The 26234-nt window shown below is 32.5% G+C and overlaps 2 protein-coding genes across 5 annotated transcripts in view; both read left to right on the top strand.

The window, feature by feature from the left end:
• Positions 1-6622, top strand: part of LOC126780199 (G-protein-signaling modulator 2) — a 45609-nt gene extending 38987 nt beyond the window's left edge. The window contains exons 8-10 of one of the 2 annotated variants that reach the window (XM_050504464.1): positions 3423-3525; positions 3941-4072; positions 4282-6622. In XM_050504464.1, coding sequence (XP_050360421.1) covers positions 3423-3525; positions 3941-4072; positions 4282-4332 — 286 coding nt within the window. In that variant the 3' untranslated portion in view covers positions 4333-6622. Of the gene's footprint in view, positions 1-3422; positions 3622-3940; positions 4073-4281 lie in introns of both variants that reach the window. The other variant, XM_050504463.1, reaches the window with a different exon arrangement.
• A 2212-nt stretch (positions 6623-8834) lies between these two features.
• LOC126780192 (protein cycle) overlaps positions 8835-26234 on the top strand; it is an 84237-nt gene continuing 66837 nt past the window's right edge. The window contains exons 1-2 of one of the 3 annotated variants that reach the window (XM_050504449.1): positions 8835-9092; positions 17400-17459. In XM_050504449.1, the coding sequence (XP_050360406.1) occupies positions 17437-17459 (23 nt within the window). In that variant the 5' untranslated portion in view covers positions 8835-9092; positions 17400-17436. Of the gene's footprint in view, positions 9093-17399; positions 17460-26234 lie in introns of those variants that run through there. The other 2 variants (XM_050504448.1, XM_050504453.1) reach the window with 2 other exon arrangements.

Here is a 26234-nt window from a genome sequence, read left to right as displayed (position 1 = left end):
TAGTTTTGTTATTTTATTTATTCTTCCGCGGACATTTGCACCTCGCCTCGAACCGTTTGCGTGATAGAGACGAAATTATTTATTAGATTAATTAACTACAGTCATTGACTGTAATGTATATAATACTACACAACGCTATTACCACGAACTTATATGCAGGTATACATTTATTAACTATGTAAAATCTAATCTAAAACTAACTAGTGGTAAGCTTTGTGCAAGCTCGTCTGGGTAGGTAGCACCCACTCATCAGACATTCTACCGAAAAACACCAGTACTTGGTATTATTGTGTTCCGATTTGAAGGGTGAGTGAGCCAGTGTAATTACAGGCACAAAGGACATAACATCCTAGTTCCCAAGATTACTGGTTCATTGGCGATGTAAGCGATGGTTAACATTTCTTGCAATGTCTATGGGCATTGGTGACCACTTACCATCAGGTGGCCCATATGCTCGTCCGCCTTTCTTTAAAAAAACTATATTATAAAAATAAATGAGGGAAAAGAAAATTAGTAACCATAAAATCTAACGTAATTATAATGCTAACTAGTAATGTAATTCCTCACATGGGTTGGATGATATTTATATATGATTTGATTTATGACAAAACCCATAATCGACGACATTTCAGGCTACTTGCACATTTCATGAGACATCTCCGAGGTCGATATTCCCTTCGGGATGTTTTTGGCGGACACATTGACAGTCCTATTCACAGCGCCATGATAGCGCATTCATAGCATTCATTTAATTTTAATTATAGTTTTGCCAATTCATGCATTAATTTTGTTTTATCTTAAGAAACATAAGTATTATGAGATGTTTTAATCAATACAAAAATGTTTTAAGTAGAAATGGATCAATAGACAAAAATATCTTTCGTCCAAATTGTAGACGGAAATAAGGCAGATTACCCATTTCTTAACCCAAGATTTAGAGTACTAATATAGACAACAAGCGCTCATATTTTGTGTGCTTAATTTATGCTTTATAATGCTGCATGTGTCCAGTGAAATTTATTTCATGCAGGTATCAACCAGCAGTGTAGTAGTGTGGCGGTACAAGTTCTGAAATGTCTCCTGTACATTTTAGAACTTACATTTTAGAACTCGTAAACGTCGCAATGATTAAACATTGCATATGTTTAATCAGTGCGACATTTACGTTTAGATCCACGCACTATTCATACCTGTTCGTCCCTTCGAGGTGGCGCTTTAATTATCTCACACATCAAATCATACTGTTATCAAAGGCAGTGAGTTTGTACAATTCCCGGTACATACGGTGTACAATTGTATCCGTTGCTTGGCTACTGATTGGATACCAAGAGTTTATCGTATGCAGTTATCATTGACAATACCTCCAGACGGACAATACTGAACTTGACGGTTAGGGTTGATAGACACGCATAATTAACAGTTTTACATACGATTTGTATATATATATACGTATCTTTTTTGTGCATAGAATAGTAATATGTGAGTGATAGCTAACACAAAAACACACTTGCTAGTTGATGACGATAATCATTCTACTTATTTAATTTTCCAATAAATTGTTACAAACTAAACGTTAGATGTGAACAATAGGAGACCTTATGCAAATGTTTGCCTTAAGGTGTCAAAAAGTCGACAATCGAATAAAAATAATAAAAACTTGACATATTTCAATATATCGTATTGAAACAACATGAGTAAAAATAAACAAACTCCGTTTGTTCTTAAATTCTATTGAAAAAAATAAAAACGATCCACATTCGACGTAGTACGGGAAATATTATATTTTACATGATGTTTAAATTTCAATTTGTTTTTACAAATAAACATTAAAGACCATATCCTATTTTCTGCTTATAGATTTTAAACTGCCGAAAATATAGATAAAGAAGGATATGGAATAGAAAAAAATGACACGTTTGATGACGGGAAGCGACGTTTTAAACGTTATACTTCCTACATCGGACGATTTTTAAATAACGTAGACAAAATATACCTACCCTTTGTTACATATGACGTGCGCTAAACAAGTTTGTCTAAAACGATTGGGCGACTAACGTTGACATTTTCCAAGCACTCGACGCTCTTAACGACTGAATATTTTATTGTTTTTAAAGGATATGCTTTCTAGAAATTACGAGTAAGCAGTCTGCTATTACCTACAATTTGAATAAAATAGTTTGCTTGCTACTGGCAAATGAGTTTTGTTAGGTTAGTCTGTCATAGCGATATACATTATTGTTAAAGTGCTCACCCAGTGTTGTTTTATATCAATATTTTTAGAGATCTTTGAGAGCGGTCGCGGAGGGAGCATGACGCCATTAGAAAGCGTCATGCCGTTTGCTGTCACGGCATACCGGCGTTCTCACCCCCGAATAATCTCAATAAACATTTTGGAACAAAAATTTTAATAAATTTGTAAATCAACTTATGATAATAACTTCGATGTCATTAAAAGTAATTACTGAAAATATTGAACACTTCTACTGAAAAAAACAATTCTGGTACTTCGTTAGAATTCAGTTTACTACTAGTTAACGAAATATTTTCACTTTTAACCTTCACTCACAATTTAATCAACATACGATTTATCTTAACCACACATTTTTATTAATCTATGTACATCGTCCGTTTTTTCGTTTCTGAAAATATGTCGTCTTACGATGGAAAAAGAGCAGAAAATGGTATGTGGTTGCAGAGATGAAGTTCGATTAGTAAATTTAAAAAAAAGACGCCTCAAATATAACTCCTAAATCAATATTATTGTTATAAATTCATAATATTTAGATTATCACCTGGTTAAATTGAAATATAATTGTAATTTTATAATGTAATTATCTATATAAGTATGTATTTACAAAATAAAAGTAGTATATGTAGTATATCAGTTGTCTGGTTTCCATAGTACAAGCTTTGCTTAGTTTGGGATCGGATGGCCGTGTGTGAATTATGTCCCAGGATATTATTATTATTAAAATTTTCAATCTATACAACCGTAATCATTCGTCCATGCCAAGATTGCGCTGTTCATCATCAGGCTCTAATATAATACAGAAAGATCATTAGATGTTTTATACTATAAAATCCGCTTCGTGAACTTGTTTGTAAACAGCTACGGTTTTATAATTGGAATAGATTTTATAGTACACGTGGCGAAACTTTTCTAATTTATTGTTAAAATTAAAACCACAACAATGATGAAAAAATGTTGGTAAGAAGTTTTGATAGAGAAATCGAATCGAAAAATCATAATAATTTTATATTTATTTTCACACTCGGCCATCCATCCCTACCCCGTTCCTTGTTGATCTCCTCTCGTGAGAGCACCTTTTTTCAACATGATTATTTTATTTTGCAGCATCGTTATTGATTCATCAATGGAAATCGATCTGCGTATGTTGTCAATTCGTATTTTCTTGTTACAGGCCCGATGGAATGCTCGAAATGCTGAACATGATTTCCAACCTACAGTCGGAAAGAATTGATTCCCAGCGTGCGGAATTGCGGCCTATTGAAAAGACACCCAAGGTGAGCAAGGCCACTTCTCTACCCGGCCTTCGCCCCCTACAGACTACCAGCTCCAGGCCTGAAGAAGATTTTATAGAAATTATTGCCAGAGTGCAGGTAAAAACTTTGATCCTTTTTTTAAAAACGCAATTAACGCAAAAAGTCAGGCTTGAGAAGATTCATCGTCCGGCCTAAGGTAAGCTCCTGGTCGACATACACCGCTCCAATTATTTTTAACAATTGGAATTTTAATCGTATCCAAACAACTAACGGCTTTAATAAAGAGCCCAAATTGGGTTATTTGAACAATTATTATTATTATTATTTAAACTTATTTTAGTTTGTTACATGCTATAACTTTGAGTTGCAGGTTGTAAAGTGAAACTAATATTAACATGACACTAATATAGAAAATCGTAAATAACGCCTTCTGCAGGGATCCCGACTGGATGATCAACGTACCGAGCTACCGGCTTCGAAGCCCAAGGAACGTCCACAACTGGACGACGATTTCCTCGCGTTTATAATGCGCGCCCAAGCCGGCCGTATGGAAGACCAGCGCGCCAGCGTAAGTGTAATTTTGTTAACCTTAAGATCTAACAAACGTTTAAAAAAAATTATATTTGAAGTCAACTTTGTGTATCTTCCAATGCATTTATTGTTCTTTTCCTCGTCTACACAAACACAAATCGATATTTATGATGATAAAGATTAGTTATTATAGAAAAAAAAACATATACAATGAAAATGTAAACGATATATTCTTGTATTTTATAGATACCTTTGAAGGAAACTGCAGTGAACAAAGCCTCCAACTCAAAGAAGTAAACGGTTGCTGCAACGGCGCCCACAATAGATTACTTCCACTCTAAAGCTCCTGTGCACTGCTTCTATATATTATGAGTTACGTTTATTTTGTAATATGATATCTTTGATAGTTTTTGACGGAAGTATGAGCGTGTTGCCATTTAAAAAAAAGGAGGTAGTTAACAATATTAAAATTAAAGTTGTCAGTCAATTTATCAAAATTTATATGTATGATATATTTAGAGGTAAGGTTGTTTCATACAGTACACGTACGAATGTAAACTGCATGTTTTAAATTAAGGTCTAACTATTCACTATATTATTACTGACTTATTGAATATTCATATAGAAAATCTTATTTCTTACATACTTATTGATCGTTAATTTGTTTGAAGTGAAACTTCTTTGGACATAATTAAAACTTTAGGGCCTAATTCGAATATAACGTATAATATGTAACATCTGAGTGAAATGTTGCTGATACAGTAATGTTTCACTTCTGACACGTGTGCCAAGCTGCAATCGCTTTAATTCTTTTGTTATTTATTGATAAAAAAAATCCAATGCTTGTCTTTGTTGATTTCAATGAGAGAACTATTAACAATATTTTTCTATAAAACATTGTTGCCAACTGTCGACTTGCCATAAAAACGAATTGAGATTCCTTTATAAATTGTTTTTTAATTATTATACATGTTAAACATTCCATAAACATTATTTAAATTAATTTCTTTATATTAAAGTTGGCAACACTTTATTTACAACTTTAACCCATAAAATATTTGATATGTACTAAAAATATATGAATATTTTGTACCAGATTAAAAAACAAGAGCACATGATATTGTCAAAATAATCTGGATTCGATTAGCACAAATTACCAAAGAATTAAATAAAACAAGAATGAAATAAATTGAAAAACATACCCGACAAAGATTAAATTAAAAATAATTCACTCTTTAAATGCTAATGGTTAATTAATATTCATAACGAAATAATGAGTTTATTTTCTTTTTAATATCATTAATTTATGAATTTGTATGATTAATTTGAATAAGATTTTTTAAATATTTAATTGGAATATAACTTTTAGATTATTTTTATGTATTCAACTGTGCTTTATTTTTAGTGTTAAGTTTATACTTAAGATTTTATATCGGGCTATCGGTTTAGGTGATAAATATAAGTTATTTTTAATGGATACTACATACTAACGGTCTATATTTTATAACAATAGAAATACAAAATTAGCTATCACTTTAAATTTTCAATTCCGTCGATATATTTAATATTAAGCTCGTATGAATTATAAAATAAAACTTTTCAGAAATTCATATATGAAAATTAAATAATAGAACATATTCAAAACAGATAAAAAATCAAATTACTGTATAAATTTAAACTCCTTTAATTAAACTTTTTGGAATAAAAAGAGAATGCAGATTGAATTATTTAAAAAATAATGATAACAATATAATGTTATAATATCAACATCTTTGAGATGATTTAGCCGTCCTTTGAAAAATTCATACGAGTAGGACTACTTTCCATAAATTATTCCTATAAGTATATTGTAGTATGTGCTTATCAATTTATATATTATGTATAAGTTGATACAATCATTCAGTACTGGTTTGATGATAATTTAATTCATTTTACTAAGTATGAACTTATTTCCTCGAATAATATTACTTTTATATAAAATATTTTTCGAAACGTTAATAAAAATTAATGTCTTCACAAAATCGCAAATGTATGGAGAACGTCATGCGTGCAGTACATCGGCTCTTATTGATAATAAAATTTATACGAACGAATAATATTAAAAATATAATTACAATTAAATACCAAGAATATCAAGTCTTATTAATTTCAATATTAGCTTATTGATAAAACCACGAAATTTCGCTGCGTGCTCAGTGACGCACCGACGCGCTGCATGTGTGCTTGTATGTCGGCGCCTTTTTTTGAAAATTTAAAAGATTTTTTATAACCTTTATTATATTTTTAATTAATAACATGCAACGCAAATTGTTTTATAGAATCATTAACTTCTTATTATATGAATGATTTATATCAAGTGACTACCTTGTACCCTACACGTCGATCATGTTAAGATAATTAATAAGGAAAAAAAACTAAATTGTTAAATATATCATATTAATTAGGCAGATACAACTGGTTGTTCTTATATAATTTGCATAGCTTTATTGCATTTTACATGCATATTGTCTACAATCCGACAATTAGCAAACACCTTTGTGTCAATAGTAATGCCAAATTGTGGATTAAAAACTTTGAAAATGTGTAATTTGTTTTTATTTTCTACTGTATACTTTTGATAATATATTTTCTTATTCCTTACATATTACTTTTATATAAAGGTCGTAAGGCTGATTACTAAGTGTGTGTGTGCCAGTGTAATAATAAGCACGAAGATATAACATGTTAGACCCGTTGATGGAGCATCGACGACGCCTGAACACCATTTTAGACAATTTACTTCGTCAAGTTCCATGGGGACAATGATAACTAATTCGTTATAATGCATTTTATGTAGACTGGCAATAGCATTTTCTTGATCGATAATTCTGTTCATGTACCGAACAGGGTGAGTCGCCATAAATAAATCGGTGGACTATTTCTCACGTCTTGTGTCCATGTCGAATCCTATAAGAGTGTCGTTTTCCTTAATTATTTATCAATAGAATGATACTGACGATTCGACACAGGACTAAACTCAAATGAAATTGAATGTGGCCGTTTTAGCCGTATGAATCTTTGGAATATTCGAGTATTTGTTAAATTGTACAACATGCGTTGTTACATTTTATAAAATAATAGGAAGAATAGAATATTGAGTTCCGATACTTATTTTAACAACAAGTGCCTAAGTATTCGTTTTGTAAATGTTTCATTGTCTACTGCAGTCTAAAAACAAGTTATTTTGTAGTAAACATCAGCGAGAATAATTATTAAATTTAATTTGAGACTATTGGCGACATTATTTTGCGAAAGGGTACAGATTAATCACACAAGCAACAATGGCGACTGCTACTTAAAATCTGTAAAGTGATAATTGAAATTAATCTATATGAATATTAAATATTTGGAAAGGATTCTGTTTTTCATATAGCTTATACATAGTTTTACATTTTTATTGTCTGCAATATTTCTACGCTTGTTAATGCTATAGTATAACAACGATTATATGAGCCCCACCGGCTACAAGGGCCACACAAGTTTGAAATTGTCACACAGGTTTATGGATGGTTAAACTCAACAGAACAAACGAAACTCGAAGACAAGGTCTATTTTAGTTTGCTAATCTAATGGTCATTGAACTTTCCCGAACATGTTGAACATGAGTTATGTTCTAGATTTTTCTTGATGGATCGATTGAATACTTACATTTAAATATTTATGCGTTTATACAAATACCTGTTGAACGCTGTATTTAGAATAATACACAGCGATCGTAACTAGGTCATGTAATAAGATTCCGCAGATATTTTTGGAATATTTTATGTCAAAATAATCATTCATAAAGAGGGTTAATTACTTGATAAAAGACAACATGCAACTTATAAAAACTAAGTTACTAACTTTGATTTTCACGACGATTAAATAATACCTTCAAAATTTTTTTCTATTTATATTACATTACATTATATTACTTTTTTAAGATAAGCTTCGTTTCTCTTCCTTCGTATGGATAGAAAAAAATCACCACCACTTACCCTATATTTTTACATAGTTAGAACCCTATAGAGATACCCTATTTATACATGAATCCGTATATAAAATGGAAATAATTAAGTATTAATCAATATAGTAAATAAATATGTAAGTTACATGTTTCCTTTGTCCTATTTGCTTTTTTCAAATGAATTTTTAAATTATTTTCAAGCTTAATATTGTATACAAAGAAAAACCTTATTGGTGTTTGATAAATAAATATTATGTTAAATGTCGCTATTTACCACTAATATATATTTAATTTATTTATTATCAATTTAATTAGTTAGGTACTAGATATGGTAGACTCCGGATAATTTCCACCAATGACTAATCATTACGTAATAAAGCGCATTAAAAACAAGTAGTAGATAATAACTGCATTCGTTAGCGGTGTTGCTATATTATTTTGAGCTTGGAAAATATCGTGTCAAATAACAACAACATAAGGGGTCATATTGTGTATTAGGTATCAGGTATGACATTCATTTTCAATAATATTGTATGCATTAATTGAAAAAGGACCGAAAACGCAAAGTACTTGCTAGAAAAACTCAATTGTTCAATGATTATCACGTTTGTTTTATTGAGAAATCACTAAATCGCCTACAAAATTTATATTAGTAATTGTCATGTATTTTATTATTATATGATACTTTTCGGAATACCTAACAGCTGAATCAAATAAAACTTGCATGGCATCTGTAGTGTTTCTCAGACTTCATAATGACAGCTGACATATTATTATCAGCTAATCTGCAAAGTTAATAGTTATTATATATTGTGAACTTAAAAACGAAGTAAATATCTTATTAAACTATTATAAGTCAATTTTAAAGTTACATTATATCATTACTGTTAATAATTGTAAATATATACGGGGGAAAGTTATAGTGTTGATTGTTATGAGTGAATAATAAATAGTTTTTGAGTAACGTTGGCTGGCATAGAAAGGATTGTAAATTTTAGAGTTCTTGAAGTTTCCATGCTTTTCTACGCGGGATGGACGATTTCCAGCAGCCTAGTACTTCAAAGTGTGGCCAGTAAGTATACTTTTATCTTATAAAGTTAGATTTATAAATTTTATACATAAAAAATTGTAAAGTAAAATTCACACATGATTGTAGCAAACTATTAAAGCAGCTTTAAAGTAAAATACGTAGCAAATTGTATTCAAACACTGTCATTGATATATAAAAAACAATACTATTAATTCATGAAGTATTGTTAAACAAAACTTATATATCTCATCATATTTCTTGGTGTTTGTTTGTACATGTCAATTATTTACATTTTAACTAAGACAACTTTGTAATAAGTTAATGTCATATGTTGTATTATCAATACACAAGGTGAAGGGTGAGTTTGTATTAAAAGGTGCTAAATATTACATTTTATTATTTTCAAATCACATTGACAATGTCACTCCTTATATGAATTGGACATTCTTAATCTGCTGTATGATGTTTATTGATAGAAATAAAGTAATATTAAGTTGAGTGTTTAAGTGAATTTACTTTCATAAATTATTATTTTTCAGACATGATCAAAAGTTATTTTCTATAAACATGAAAATAAAAATTGATTTATTTTCAACATTTTTTTAACATTGTAAGCGTGGTTATTAAAAGTGTTAACTTCATTCTCCTATTGAAAGAACAATTTTATAATAAAAAATTTTTCTGTAATTAAGCTATTACTATTATGTAATTTAATATTTTTATCTTAATCTTATTAAACAAAGTTCATTATTTTTAATAAAAAAAAAATAAATATATTTATATATAAATAAATTTTTAATTGCAACCCTAAATCTCAGATATTTATAGTAACCCACCTTGAAGTTTCTTATAGGATTGTGCCATCAGCACATCGCCTTTTTAGTTGTACTCCATATTTGACACGACGAAATCATAACAATTTCTTATTCGAATATTGTAATACATTTATCAATCAGTCAGTACAGGGTACTCAAACAATTGTGACGTGTCGTAAATAAATATATATTATTCCTCCGGTCTTTGAGTATTGGTTAGCCTCATACCTGGATCCGTCTCTCAATAATATACGCCTCAGTATCTCAAGATAGCCTACACGCTAAAGTGGTGACCCCGACGTGATCTGAGGCCCGACGTGATCTGAGGCTCGCTGCAAGAGAGGACGAAGTTACACTCTAAGCCCAAAGGCCGACTTCATCCAGAGACCGACGTGATTTTTTTAAAGATTCCGGCTGCTTCTAAGTACTGACTCGTAAGAAAGCAACAATGAGTATCCCCGCCGCGCAGCAGAGCAGATGTGCAACTCATGCAGCATCTCAGAACGACGCTGTGGAGCTTGCCTCATTGACGGTCTTTGGAGTTACGTGTAACAGCATACAAAGCCATACATGACTCAAGCTTCCCGGGAGTTCGCACAACAAGAAAATTGATCCGCGATCGCTATATTTTTTTTTTTTTTTATAGAATAGGAAGGTGGACAAGAATATGGGCCACCTGATGGTAAGTGGTCACCAAATGCCTTTAGACATTGGCATTGTAAGAAATGTCAACCATCGCTTATAGCCAATGCGCCACCAACCTTGGGAACTAAGATTTTATGTCCCTTGTGCCTGTAATTACACTGGCTCACTCACCCTTCAAACCGGAACACAACAATATCAAGTATTGCTGTTTTGCGGTAGAATATCTGATGAGTGGGTGGTACCTACCCAGACGAGCTTGCACAAAGCCCTACCACCAGTATATATTTGGGCAGCGATGAATAAAGATGTTGCCTTATGGGCCAAATCATGTTTAGATTGTCAGAGATCGAAAGTGCAACGTCATACAATATCACCTATCGGAAATTTTCCTAAGTGTCAACGCTTCGAACATTTACACGTGGATATTGTCGGAGCACTAACTATTTGTAAGGGTTACCGATATCTAGTTACCATGGTAGACCGAGCGACTGGTAGGCTAGAAGCTTACCCAATTAAAGACATTACAGCTGAAACAGTAACTAAGATTGTTTATTCAGGCTGCATAGCACGATTTGGATGTCCATTGCGTATTACGACGGATCAAGGTCGTCAATTTGAATCCAACTTGTTCGCATTGTTGGCTAAGAGAATGGGCATAACTAAAACAAGAACCACGAGCTATCACCCGCAGTAAAATGGTGTCGTCGAACGAACTCATCGAACATTAAAAACAGCTCTTATGTGTAGAGGCAATACGGACAATTGGGTCAACGAATTACCGTCAGTTTATTTGTACATCCAGAACTAAGTGAGTGTACACACGTTTTTGTCCGATGTGATAGAGTTTCGAAACCACTTACGTCACCCTATTCTGGACCGTTTAAAGTTTTAAGCAAATCAGCGAAACATTTCAAGATAGTGATTAATGGTATCGAAAAAATAGTAAGCATCGATCGCCTTAAGCCGGCGTTTCTAGTTACCAGCGAAGATAGCATTGATCGAATTCCAAATAAGGTAGAAGCTAATAAAAACAATCTATAAATGTGTTTATTCCTTGGTAAGTTTTGTAATTCTGTATTAATTTGAAACTAATCTTATGTTTTTAAGTTCCCAAAACAGTGTTTGATTTTATTTTACTCAATATACTGGCTTGAATTCTGATTTTTAAGTTCATTAATTACAAACTATATATCGAGGAACAAGTGACACCCCTAACAGATAGTTTGTTAAACTCCGTTTCGCGATATAATTATTATTTAGCTTGTTACTTTAGTTCGTTATAGCAAAGAAGCCGCAAAAAATATGTAGATATGGAAACAACCTACACATTACTTTGTATTAATTAATATTTCCATTAGCGTTAAAATAGATTAGGTACTTATGTGTAACGCAATATTATAGTTAAAGTAATGTAACAGCCTTTAAATGTCCCACTACTGATCTAAGTCCTCCTACCTTTATTCGAGCCATGCGGCTTCAAAGCGGATTAGTGAAACATTGTTGCAGAGTTTCCTCTGAGTTATGCACGTTTCCTCTTGATGTTTTCGGTCACGACCGAGCACGAGATGATTCAGGCACACGTATAAACAGTGGTGCCTGAAGTGCACCCCGCACTTTTTCGCAAAGATTTTTTTTCAATAAGAATTTACGATTTCAACTGCTGGGCCAGTTTTTTTTTTTTTTTATAGAATAGGAAGGTGGACGAGCATATGGGCCACCTGATAGTAAGTGGTCACCAAACGCCCTTAGACATTGGCATTGTAAGAAATGTCAACCATTTTAATTGCTTATAGCCAATGCGCCACCAACCTTGGGAACTAAGATTTTATGTCCCTTGTGCCTGTAATTACACTGGCTCACTCACCCTTCAAACCGGAACACAACAATATCAAGTATTGCTGTTTTGCGGTAGAATATCTGATGAGTGGGTGGTACCTACCCAGACGAGCTTGCACAAAGCCCTACCACCAGTAACGTCAGTCACGGCTCTAGGGGATTCCTACCTACTAAGTAAGCCGGTGAAGGCAGGGAGTCGCGCCGTTATAAAGTCAAATATGTGTTTTATATATTTAATACAAATAATACTTTTTCCAGGTCATATATTAACAAAGTTACAGTACACAATACAGTACAGTACTTTGAATATACAAAACTGTGACAAGTTTATGGCACTCTAGAATTTGTATTTGTTTTGTCGAAAACTTATTCTAGTATTTGAGTTTATCATTCACAAATAATCTTGAGGTATTTTTTTTGTACACTAATATTGAATTTTCGAACCATTGCCGGTCAAGATTTTTTAATACCTTTCTTATAATTCAACTACTTATTTCTTTAGTTAACGAAAGGTAATTTATACTAGTTTGCATTAGTTAACTCAAGACCGCCAATTGCCGCCAAACTGAAATTCTTGTTTCAGTATTGTTGTGTTACGGTGTTCGTATCCCCCCCGGGGACATAACATCTTCGGTCCCAAGGTTGGTTATTCGCGGTGGTTATTGGTGGTGTTATTCGCGATGTATCTAAATCATTAACAAAAAAAATATTTAAAATGGCCATTTATTATTTCCGCACAAAGGCAATTGTTTTTACATAATCATTAAGTACCTATTTGTTACCTTAACATAATTTTTTATTTGATCACTAACACCAAAAATAAAGATTATATAAGCAAAATCAAAAAAATATAAGGGCGCATAGTTTGATTTCGGTACCAAAAATTTAAAAAAGAGACTAAATTGTATAGTATATCCTAGTGGTAAGAACGCGTGAACCTTAACCGGTGATCGTGGGTTCAAACCCGGGCAAGCACCACTGAATTTTCATGTGTTTAATTTATGTTTATAAATCATCTTGTGCTTGACGGCGAAGGGGAAACATCATGACGAAACCTGCATGTGTCTAATTTCACTGAAATTCTGCCACATGTGTATTCCATCAACACGCATTGGAGCAGCGTGGTGGAATAAGCTCCAAGCCCTCTTCTCAAAAAGGGAGAGGAGGTCTTAGCCCAGCAGTTTGCCCAGTTTGTTACTAAATAGGTATTTAATACGTAGGTAGGTATAGGTAGTATTTTAAAGCAGGTCTGTCACTTTAGGAATAATCGGCGAAAAAAATAGTGACATTATAAAATAATTATGCATAAGTTTAATTACCAACAAATAGTCATTATAAAAAAAATATCTGAACAAAGGTCACAGACTGAATTCCACGTGGGTCTTATAATACACCTTTAGTAAACAATTCTGTAACAGATTTTCTTAACTTTACTAATGAAAATGAACGTTTAATTTTTTCATATGAAATTGCATCATTTTATAAAAATAACGCTTTAGATCCTTCGTCCTCAACAAAGTATATTTTATTTGATATAATGTTAAAAAACTAAGGCGTTCATACACCATCAACAATGTATTATTTTCTTATAAGAGTTTACTTATAAACAAGATATAAACAATACAATATTAGAACTTATGTTTCTAACTTATTGGTAAGTTTGTTTTAATCAAGTGAAGCAGGCTAACGAACATAATCGCCAGCTAACGAACGCACCGGACGCTTGTCGGTATTATCCCTTAGATAGCTTTGGTTTTGGTTTTTCGAAACATTTGGGAGTAAAAGCGGTCCAGCTTAATACATACTTATACAAATAGCGGATTCGAAACGTTGTTATAGGTTTTTTAGTTCATGTCGCTGCAACCACGTCGGCGACGGACATAAAACCGCGTCGCAGTCGCATCGACACCTAGCCTTTACGTTATCCATAACGGATTCTGCACATCTTCAATGAAACAATGTCTTGAAACTCAATGTAGTTCTTTTGTATTCAATATAAACGAATCTATTTGAACGAATAAATATTCAAATATCAATAACTCTATCTAGAACGAATATTCAAATCAAGTTGCACTTTTGATTTTCGTATCGAAAGTAATTTGAAAAAAAATAATACATCTTCAGATATATTTCTTATTCCGCTTACTTTAAACTAAACTAATATAAAATAAACTTATTATAGAATGTTAACAATAATGATAGTCTTCATTGAGAGATTCTCGCTTAAAAATATATATACAAATAAAAATGGTTACTGAACAAATCTTGACCGTGTGGAATGGTGTATCTAATATATATATAATGTATCGTGTCAGTTGACTCTCAAATAAATATAATCTGGGCAAAACCTAAAAAATAATTACGGAATTATAACATCGCATATATAACACCGCAATTCTCAAGGGAAAAATAAAATACTCGTGGATGGCGCTTTCAATATACATTATATTACTTTGTTGTCTAACTTGGTCCAATGTACATAAAACAATAATGCCGAATTAAGTGCCGCAGACTGCATAATGTGCCCTCATGTGACGTCCCCGCCACCGCTCTCCACTCCATTGTGTTGCGTAGTCTAAAATAAAAATATTTTTATTCAAAAATACTTTTACAAGAACTAGATATGTATAGGTAGGTAGGAATACGGCCAGATGGGGATGGGCCACCTGATGGTAAGTGGTCATCAACACCCTATGGGCGGTTACGACCACTTACCATCATAAATCAAAATGTTCATAAGATTCGATCATTGGAATCAATTGTGCAAATCAGATGTCGAAAAACTTTTTAATAACCTATTCATATTCTATTTTTCACTTTTTTTCACATAAACTACATTTCTTTACTAAGTTTAAAAATAACATCGATTAATCTAAATTAAATTCGTCATGTCCTTGTAAATATAAGCGTGGATTATGTTTAGGTTGTGTTACGACTTACAAACTGATTTCGCTAAAGCTTAGAGAAGAAACACATTAAACGTAATTTTGGGGTCTCAAGACTGCGCACATCACTCTTGTCCTAGAGAGTAAAATTTAATTTTTTGGCGAATGTCTGTATAAAATTAATAACAGTAGCGGTGTCTCATTAAAAATGTACCTCGAAAAATTTACACATTGACTAAAGTCAAGTCTGTTCAAATTTTTAATTCAAATAGCTTAAATAATCGCCATGCTGGGGATTGACGTTCGGTGTGATCTCAATCCAAGGGATTACATTGAGGCTGTCATAACAACACGAAATCCGTAGTTCTGAACAAGATGCGGCGTATTTTCACGCACAACCGTGCACAATGTTATACAAAATACAGGTACGGTCCTGCGTTGAATATTCCTCACACTTTTGGAATGGCTCCACTAAGTACCTGGAGGCCTTGGATTGGTAGCAGTGACGATGCGGTTCGCATTTTTGGCGATGTGAAGGTCGCAAACACCCTTGAGCCTTTACAATTACGTCGTGAGATAGCAGTGCTGAGCGCTTTCTATCACGGCGAGTGCTCTGAGGAATTCTTCTCTCTAATTTCTGCTTCCCCCTTCCTTCACAAGTCTACGCGAGAGCCATCTCGGTGTTACCGCCTAACTGTGACATTAATCCTCATCTTATAGCCTGGGTTCCTTTAAACGAGGCGTGAAGGGGACGCCTAGAAGCCGTCGTCGCATTTGGACTCTACTACCACTTACCATCATTTGCCTTCCCGGCAAATATAAAAAAGAGGAAAAAAACAATCTCCAATGCTATACATTATCCGTGATCATTTGTAATTTAACGTTTTTGGACCATATTCCATTTATATATATCGATACTACATCTTATGTCGCTGATATCAAGTTGCAATTAATTTATGTTTTTTTTCTTTGAGCGCTCCTTTTTAAATAATAATCATTTATTTGGACTTTATTAGACTTTATTCTATCAAATCAAAGTAAGTAGTAAACGGAACAAATTGTTTTTTAATTATTAATATTTTATTTTAGTGCCCTAATTTTTTGTGAGCTTTATATTTATCTCTTGACGATAATATACGAACATTTTTTTCTATATTTATCCTGCGTCTTATTCATTAATGTTATATCATTTCGCACGTATTGCTAATCTGGTGAAAACTAAATACAAATTCGAATTATCTAAATAAAATCTACAATTAATGTCATAAAAATATTTGCGTAGAGAATGTAATAAAACTTAATTAGTTGTCTGTGCTGGTTCGCATTGTAAAACAGGTAATTGCGTGGCCTTTGACAAACCTTTTAAAATCTAAATTTGAATGGAAGTGTACACAAATGACTTTCAAGTACTATGAAATATTTTAATACTGTGGTTTCCTGTTTAATAAACAAGATACCAAACAAAAACAGTACGGCTCATTCCTTAACAATTTGTCATTTAATTTCGTTCTCTTGCATACAAGCAATATATTTATATTTTAATTTTAATATTACATTAGAATAAATTGATATTAAAAACTGTTTAGTAGGTATTCTATAGACAGTTCTGTTAATTTAATTGACATTTTGCATATTAGCAATGTTATAGATTTCTGTGATTAAAATATAAAATTGATCTGAAATTTAAAAAAAAAACTGTTAATATAGTAACGAGTTTCCGAGAGGGGCGCATATTCATACGTAAATCATCACATTACTCCTATATAATATGTTAATCTTGTCTGTTGTATTATTCGATTCCATGTGAAATAGCATGTTTTGATTATAGAGACAGATTGTAGACAAAATATTCACTTCGTTGTCATATCTCGTAAATATCATTTTCCATATTAATCCATGGTAATCTATATCCTTTGGAAACATCATTTAAATCCATTCCGTGGTCAAAGCATGACATGACTACTAATAGATAGACGGACGTTATTTTATCATTTCAAGCCGTCTTCATAACAGTTGCACATCTATAAATGTGTATGTATTTAAAATATTATATGTAGTATTATATACGTATGATTATATTCTTGTTTTTATATATTTTTATACGTCTAGTTGAGAAGCGATCTTCGTGGAAGCGACTTAGCTCGGTTTGAGATATCATATGCTTGCAGGTAGAGCCACCAGCGGCAGAGCCTGTGGCCCTGAATCATGACGCGATATGGAGATATCAGGTATTTATCTTAGCAATAATATTTATCCAAATCCGAAATAATAATTAATGTACATTTACATGGGTTCATAAAAATTTTGGCACTGGTTTAATCATCATAATCACATGGGTTACGTGTCTGAACAGAAAAGCGAACAAGATCCTTAATTAATTCAGATGTTGGGTTTTAATCCCTCTGCAGAGAAATCCTCAGTGACAGGCAGCAGTTAGGCCGCTATACCGCTATACAGTCACTAATACATAATTATTTATGATATAATAAATGCAGCAGATATATACCTAATACCTTACTTGGTGTAATAGGCGTGACCCTAGTCACAGTTATGATTTCCCGTCAAGCTAACCTTCATATTGCTTGTCTATTGGCCTACCTGTCAATAGTATATATGTCAGAGGCGACGTTGAAGTAATCTCGATTAACATTGTTTGCAGAAGATACCATTTTCGGTATCTAGGGTGGCTAGTTTTTATTTAATATGTGATTTTATAATATTCCCATCAATCCGCATTGAAGCAGCGTCGTGGAATAGATCAAAAACCTTCTCAAAAGAAGGCCATAGACTCTCAGTGGGATTTTCACAGTTTGTTATTTTTAATGTTGATAATGCGTGTAAAGAGAAATTTATTTGAAGAATTACAAAACAGAAGCCCCTATAATCTGCGATCGATTTACCCGCATTTATTTACAGTAAGATTCTGTTTACAATTAAATTAAACAAACTGAAATTATAAAACAGTGCTTAGTATGTGTCATCATTTTTTTATTAAAAAAAAAAAAAAACTAACAACATTGACAAGAACGCTAACACCGATAGCTTTAGACATTATTATGTCAACGTAGTTTGAGTGAAAAATGCATAGGCATTTTTAAATAAAAAAAAAACATTGACGTCACAGATAAATATATATTTACTTTTTATATCATGTGTTGAACTATGAAACGAAGATATATATTTTAAGGATCGGATATCGGCTGTAGTAGATACACATTTACATAAATGATTAACTTCGTAAAAGTAGTAGGATTAGAGAGAGCACTAGGAATTATTTTTTATCGGTGGTAGAATAAGCCGGTCCCTCCGTCCGAGGCTTTCTCAAAGCTGGTGTAGACGGAGGATATTTCTATTCGAACCGAAACGTATCGCTTTTATCTTAACTGGACAATGGATATTTATTTGATATAAATTGTTTATACGTAAATGAATTTAAAATATTTTTTTCTTAACAATTTATTGGTTTCTTTGAAGCTTAAAAGTAATTAAAATTTAGTCACTGATAAAACTGAAGAAGTAAACAAACCTTACACAGATTATGACGATTAAGAACAATTATTAAAACATCCTTTATTATAACCGTGGCAAAACGACAGCAGAAATTATTCAAAGTGACGCATATACACACTTAGTTAGCACACATACAAACACGGACAACTCAAACACTCGTATTTACGTATCGCACATTGGTATCAAGTTAAAATTATGCTATTTAAGATAGTTTTAGAATGTATTTTAAGACTAATTAATTATTGTTTACGTTCTTGCTGAATGAGCGGAGTACCCGAGCTACACGTATATAAACGCAGTACAGTGGCTTTTGCAAACATCTCACATTTTTTTTATTTTTAATAATGGAAACGGAAATCAAGTGATTTTTTAAATTCATTTAACATTGATTAGAAACTCTAACCATATCATAGCAATACTACCATTTAATATTGTGCTAATAGCATATAAAAAGTGTTTTAGCCGGACTACTAAAAAGTAGGTATAATATATGTCGCACTTACCTTAAAAATAAATGATACTTTAACTCGTTAAATTAGTTAACTTATTATATTTGTCCTTACTGGTGGTAGGTACCACCCACTTATCAGATATTCTACCGCAAATCAGCAGTACTTGGTATTGTTGTGTTCCGGTTTGAAGGGTGAGTAAGCCAGTGCTAATTACAGGCACAAGGGACATAACATCTTAGTTCCCAAGGTTGGTGGCGCATTGGCGATGTAAGCGATGATTAACATTTCTTACAATGCCAATGTCTATAGGCGTTGGTGACCACTTACCAACAGGTGGCCCATATGCCACCTATTCTATTAAAAAAAATCCTAAAAGCCATATAAAAGACAAAGAATTTAAACTTTGAGTAGGAATACAGAGACAAACAATATAATGAAAGTAACTTCAGTTTAAGCGAAACCCGTTGCTTTAATGAATTGCAAAAATATAATCATATTTATTTATTTAACACTTGTTGCACAACATATAAATAAGATGAGAGAAGTAGGAAACAATCCAAGAAAAAGAAAAATAAAAAATGGTGATGATGGATCTCTTACAGACAATCTTTGGTGATATAATCATTTAATATTTTTATGGCAAAATTAAAATAAAATTACGAATTAAAGGAAAGAATTCGACACGAAAGGAACAATTCAATTAAGCGATAAAAATAGCTAACATCGATATTTGAAACTGATGGATAACAACTACCTTAGTCACTGCAGGCAAAGAATAGCAAAAACAAAAGGTATTCTTGGTAGCTACGATATGTCAGTCAGACTGACTGCCTCGTTGGTCTAGTGGCTAGATGTGTGGCTGCAGACCCGGAGGTCCTGGGTTCAAATCGCGAAAATTTTTAATTCCTAAAAGCAGTCCAAAATCAGGATATTGGAAGTTAAAAGCCGTTGGTCCTGCACCAGAACTCTTTGCAGTCGTGTCGGATTGCCGTCCTATCGGGTTATAAGAGTTAGGGAATAGAGAGTTCGCCTGTTTTTGCGCACACACTTGTGCACTATAATATGTCCTGCGCAGTTGACTAATCTCTTTTGAGATTGGCCGCCTTGGCTGAAATCGGTCTGGAGGAATGATTATGTCAGTCAAGACCAAAAACGTGACGAATTCTCACAATTGAAAACACAACGAAACATTTCACAATGGAAAAGAAATTTAGCACAATGTAATGATTAAGGTATGTGTAAGAAGGCGAATTTTAAGTAAGTACTTTATGAGGAATATTTAAAAAACAATTACAAAATCTATTAAATACTTTTTCGTATTTTAGCTTATAAATTATAAGCCTTATAATTTTTTTTTGGGAGGTAGTGTAATAACTAAAAATTATTAATAACGAATATTACGGTGCTTTTATCTTTAAAAAACGATAATCTGGTATTTTACGGCTTTATTGATAAATAAAAACAAGTACTACTAGCTCATTAAGCCGAGATAAGAACGCGTGAATCTTAACCGATGATCATGGGTTCAACCCCAAAAAGCACCTTAGTGGTGCTTATGTTTCATGTGCTTAATTTGTTATTATTATTCATCTCGTGCTTGACGTTGAAGGAAAACATCGCGAGGAAACCTGCATGTGTCTAATTTCACCAAAATTCGGTCACATGTGTATTCCACCAACCCGCACTGGAGCAGCGTGGTGGAATAAGCTCCAAACCTTTTCCTCAAAAAAGGGAGAGAAGGCCTTTAGCCCAGCAGTGGGACATTCATAGGCTGTTACTGTACTGTACTAACTAGCTCATTAAAGAAAAGCAGGAGCAAAAATATTCCTATGCTGTCAGCACAGGACATACGTTTGCTAAATGGCCTACATAGATACCAATTTTGATTTAAGTAGCTTATAGTAGTATGATTTAAGTAGTATGCGAGCTGCGATATAAATATGCGTTTCTTGTATTTTATTTGTTTATTTTATTATATTCAAGGCTGTTTCTTATCTACGTGGTCATTAATTGTTATTATCAAACTCGTTTTACGGTCGATTTCGAAAACAAATTTGACATAACATTTCAACTTCTTTTATCTATTATGTAAATAATAATGCATATAAAATAATATGATATTTGTTGCATTAAAGCATTTTAAATCTTAATTTTAATGATTCTGCTTTTTAAATATAAATTCTGTTAGACTAAGAAATATATTACTGCCTTTTTCTGATTCAGCTTAAATAGGATAAAAGTTCTCTTATTTTTTGTCAAATAGATTTTGTAGATGTAGCACCATCATCAGTTTTGTTGATATATTATAAAAAATATTTGTAATAGAGTAATTCAGTTAAGTATTAAAAGTAAGGCTTCAGTGTCGATACATTCGATACATACGAGTCCCGGGAAAAAAAATTAGAGATTGGGTCCGGGCCCACTCTCTAATAATCTAATAATCTCTCCAATAAATACAAAATAATGTTACGCCTCTTTTGGTTATAGAGCATTTGTTGCATTAATATATTAGTTTAACACATTCGTAACAATATTTTAAGCCTAATAGTGTACAATGGCTATCGAAAAGAAATGTTGTATAAGTACGTTGTATCAATAAGCGAATATTATCTTCGTAGGAAAACAAACGTCCCGATCCACGGGGGTCGGGTGTGTTGGACAGCTTAATGAGATGCGATCTGCGAGTGATGTTTATGCTACAGGCTATCATTGGACGGAAATGTTAAATATTATAAAAATGACTGTATATATAACATTCTTTATGAAAAGCACATCTTATATTCATATAAATACATCGATGTATCTAAAATTAATTGGAATCGTCATCAAAAATATGTCAAGAAATTTTGCCTACATGCTATCAGCGGTACAAAAAAATCACATAGGATACCTAAAACTTTCCCCGTCTCTCTCCCCATTTATCACAGGATATTGAAAAATTATTTAAAACGTAGGAAGTTTATTACGGAGTAATCGGTTCAAATGATCTTTATATGTACTTAAACTATACCTCGAAATATTACGGATAATTTATAGACAGAAAAGCCCATAACTTGTCTAAAGACCGAATTATAATCCAAACCTGTAATTTCTAGACGTAGGTAATCCGGATCTGCAATATTATAAACTCTCTAAGATAGTCGACCACCACCGGCTAAAAACATGGAAACAACCAATTTCGAAACGTTGAGTCGGCCAAATTAGACTTTCAAATGCTTCCCATTGAAAATGAAAATTGAAAAAGAATAAACATAACATGGGTTTCCACGCACCCCTCACAGGTGTAAAACATTGAAATTAACAGTCATTCAGAAACTTATATATAAAGAAAAATATGTTGTAAAATTAACAAAAAAGGAATTTTGTCAATAATAAATATATATAACTAGCAAACCATGCCCGGCGACGCACGGTTGTAATAAAGGTCTACATAAAACTTAATATAATTTGCCCTTCAATAACAATAATAGATTTCATTTGATTGTGCATTTTGGTACTTTTCAGAATTTCAAATTTTTACATAAAAAATAAAAATATAATAAAAACTTTTTTTTTTCATGTATAACTAGAAAAAATCATTAATCTATACGAATAAATAGAATTGAAGTGTCAATATGTGATTGCCTCTTTTAAAGTTAATACAGCAATTTGTGAGATACCAAAATCAAAACAATCCTTTTTTTATTTCTGTCCGTCTGTTTGTCCATGCAAATCTTTGAAATGGGTAAAAATTACACATTGAAATAACTAAATTATTATAAGAAGTATTTCATCAAAATCGGTTGATTAATCAGGTATCAAAAATTGTAAAAACGTACGTATTTTTTACGTTATAATACATGTTACGACCATTAGCCCATAGAGTTATAGTTTATCAAAATCGGTTGATTAATCAGGTATCAAAAATTGTAAAAACGTACTTATTTTTTACGTTATAATACATGTTACGACCATTAGCCCATAGAGTTATAGTGTATCAAAATCGGTTGATTAATCAGGTATCAAAAATTGTAAAAACGTACTTATTTTTTACGTTATAATACATGTTACGACCATTAGCCCATAGAGTTATAGTGTATGTATATATAGTTATAGCGAACGTTACGCGTTTCCCCCACGGTAACAGTGGGAGGGTATGTGAGGCTCGCCGGTGTCCAAGGCGCCGAGTGCGTCCCGAACATCGGAATATCCACTAAAAAAACCAGCGGTACCCCGTCTTAACGAGGAGTGCCACGGGATCGCTTTCGCATGCTGCCGTGAATAAATCAAAGCCCTCCCGCAGCTTTTGTTTCAAAATAAAAACTACTACTGAACGGATTTTCATACGGCTTCCAACAATGGACGGAGTGAATGTTTACGAAATGAAATTTCAAATTTACAAATAATAAAATCTGTACGATACTACAGTACTGTAACTACTAATCGAGAGGCCCAAATAACACAATTGAACACATTCAACAAATCACAAGTCGCGTCAATAATAAATTAATTAATTTACCTTTTTATCCATCGACAAAATTTATTTTTGTTTTAACAACCAACAGCGTTGTTGGTATGTATGGTTCAAGGAATCTGCTAACTATATAATATTATTAAGTACCAACCTATATGTTATATTATAAATATAAATTAAATATTATATATATATATATATATATATACATACGATATGTTCTCTTGTCAACTGCATATTTAGATTTTTAGTATTTTTTTTACAACAGCAAACAGTTTGACTTACACGACAACTTAGTGAACGTGTAAGATATGGAGACGGAGGAACGGGACCAAGAAAGAGCCGATTCCGATCAGCAGAGACAACGAATGCTTGGTCTTTGCCGTATCCATGTCGTATAACATAATTCCCGGAAACGTGGATATAGGTGTAATATTACGCATATTAGCTAACGTTTTGAAATCGTGTCTTCCGAGACCATACATCGCTTGCACTGTGTTAATCGATAAAATTATATGAAAACAATTTCCGGTAGAAAAAGTAAATTTCATAGATGTGATGTGTATCCTCTACTTCAGTCTCAATGCTTCGATCTTCGATAAAACGTCGTCGTCGTCCTTTTTTTCCATACAGGCCAATGTTTGACCGTTGACTTGTCTGATGTAAAGCATTGGTCACGGTCTAGGCTGTAGTACGCTTGCCTAGGAAAAACCTGCTTACTCTGGATTTTAAGACACCAACGTTGTGTTGGAAATACGGACTCAGCTAAGAATTCTACAGTTTTGCAGTGCGAATAATAAATTTGGATTCGAGGCGCTTTGTACGTAGTAGGCGGAGAATGTCTACCATACCTATGGCGCTTTGATCGCGTTTGTCTGGCTCCTCTTCTATCGACTGGACTAATTGTCACAATAAACAGTTTTGAGATTGTGTACAAGAAGCAACGCCATTGTTTTTGCTCACCTCACCGAGATTGCTTATGAGCCGTCAAACGCAGGACCAAATTGCTTCCACGTATTCTCTACAACTACTATCGTCTTTAGTTTACCTAAACGATGTGATGAAGTCATTTTAATTAGTATAAAAAAATACTCTAATATAAATTTGATATATAGTATACATGTAAAAAAACGTGATTCTCAATTCGGGTTAACGTTTTGTTTGTATGTTGAAGTGAATATTTTTATTTGCGTATTATTTTGGTACGAAGAATTAAAATTGTTTCATAGATTTGACTATTGGAATTGAGAAAATCTTTAGAACTTTAGTAGAACAATATACTCGTTGCAATTTACATTTACCCGCATCAGCTCAAACGTAGTTAACGTAGAGTGTCCTTTAAATCTTTTCTTATTAGATATTTATGTCGTAACAAGAATATACTGTATCGCTTCAGAGAAAGCAGTATCTATACGATTTCTTGTTATTGACATTGATACTTTGTCCCATTTATATTTGGAGTGAGCTCTCCTAATAGTCGTCTATGTAATGAGTCGTCGTTGGATCTGTATTTATCTTGATGGAAATGGGGTGTTTTGATCCAAAATCAACTTGAAATACTTTTTTGCCATGGCATGCAGACTATAACATCGTAGGCGCTAACTAAATTACTCAGAAGCTATATCGGTTGTAGATGTTTTGCCACATTTCCATAATGATCATCCACGTGAACTTCTTAGTATAAGAAATACAGCTTTATAAACTTTGCGAGTTTGCCGTTACGTCGACTTGTGTGCATCGTAGCTTTCTAGAGTTTTACATACATAACTTTCATTCGATGCAAGTTGTTAAACAACTCTGCCAATTACTTAGATAGATTTGCAATCGCCACTGTATGCTATATTTACATTAAACATAATGGTTTTTTTATTAAAATTTTGCTCAATATTTCTCTTAACTATAATTCACTTTGTATATCGATGACGACATTGAATTTTGTTGTTAATTTATTTGAAATGACAAATTAACATATTTTAAATACCTTTCCTTATTTCCAAGGTGACGCATTTTGATTAACAACTGTTATATACATTTATGTTATCTCGTTACGATAGCGATGAGGATATTTTCAAACATCAATACGTAAAGAGGTAGCTTTGTACCACATTTTATGCATATTGCGCAATTTTATGCATATTGCGCACGTGGAGCAGATTGAGATTTATGTAAGTTAAAGTTTGTATGGAGAAATAGTTGATAATGTTAAAATATTTATGTTATATGTATTACCAATACATTAATAAATAAAATAAAACGTTAGTTTTTTACAATCCTACTGCCAATGTCACACACTGACACTTAATAGTATCTAGTCAAACATGAAAACAAATAAATAATTTTTAGATATTTTACCAAACTAAACCAATTTTTTGGTAAATATATTAAAGCAAAATGAACTAAAACATTTACGTTAGACGAACACTATTTACAATAAACGCCAAATACTTACTAGCTTTTGCAAAATAATAATCAAAAACATTTTTCTTTTAACTTTATTTTTTTCAATTTCACTACCTACGTTCCATTTCTATTGTTCGCTCCTATTAAATGATCGAGCATTAAAACGATGCCAAAGATTTTACGTTAAA

The sequence above is a fragment of the Nymphalis io genome, chromosome Z (assembly GCF_905147045.1).
Source record: "Nymphalis io chromosome Z, ilAglIoxx1.1, whole genome shotgun sequence".
Taxonomy (NCBI): Eukaryota; Metazoa; Arthropoda; class Insecta; order Lepidoptera; family Nymphalidae; genus Nymphalis; species Nymphalis io.
Note: the sequence above shows the minus strand (reverse complement) of the source record. Positions and strands in the feature narration are given on the sequence as shown.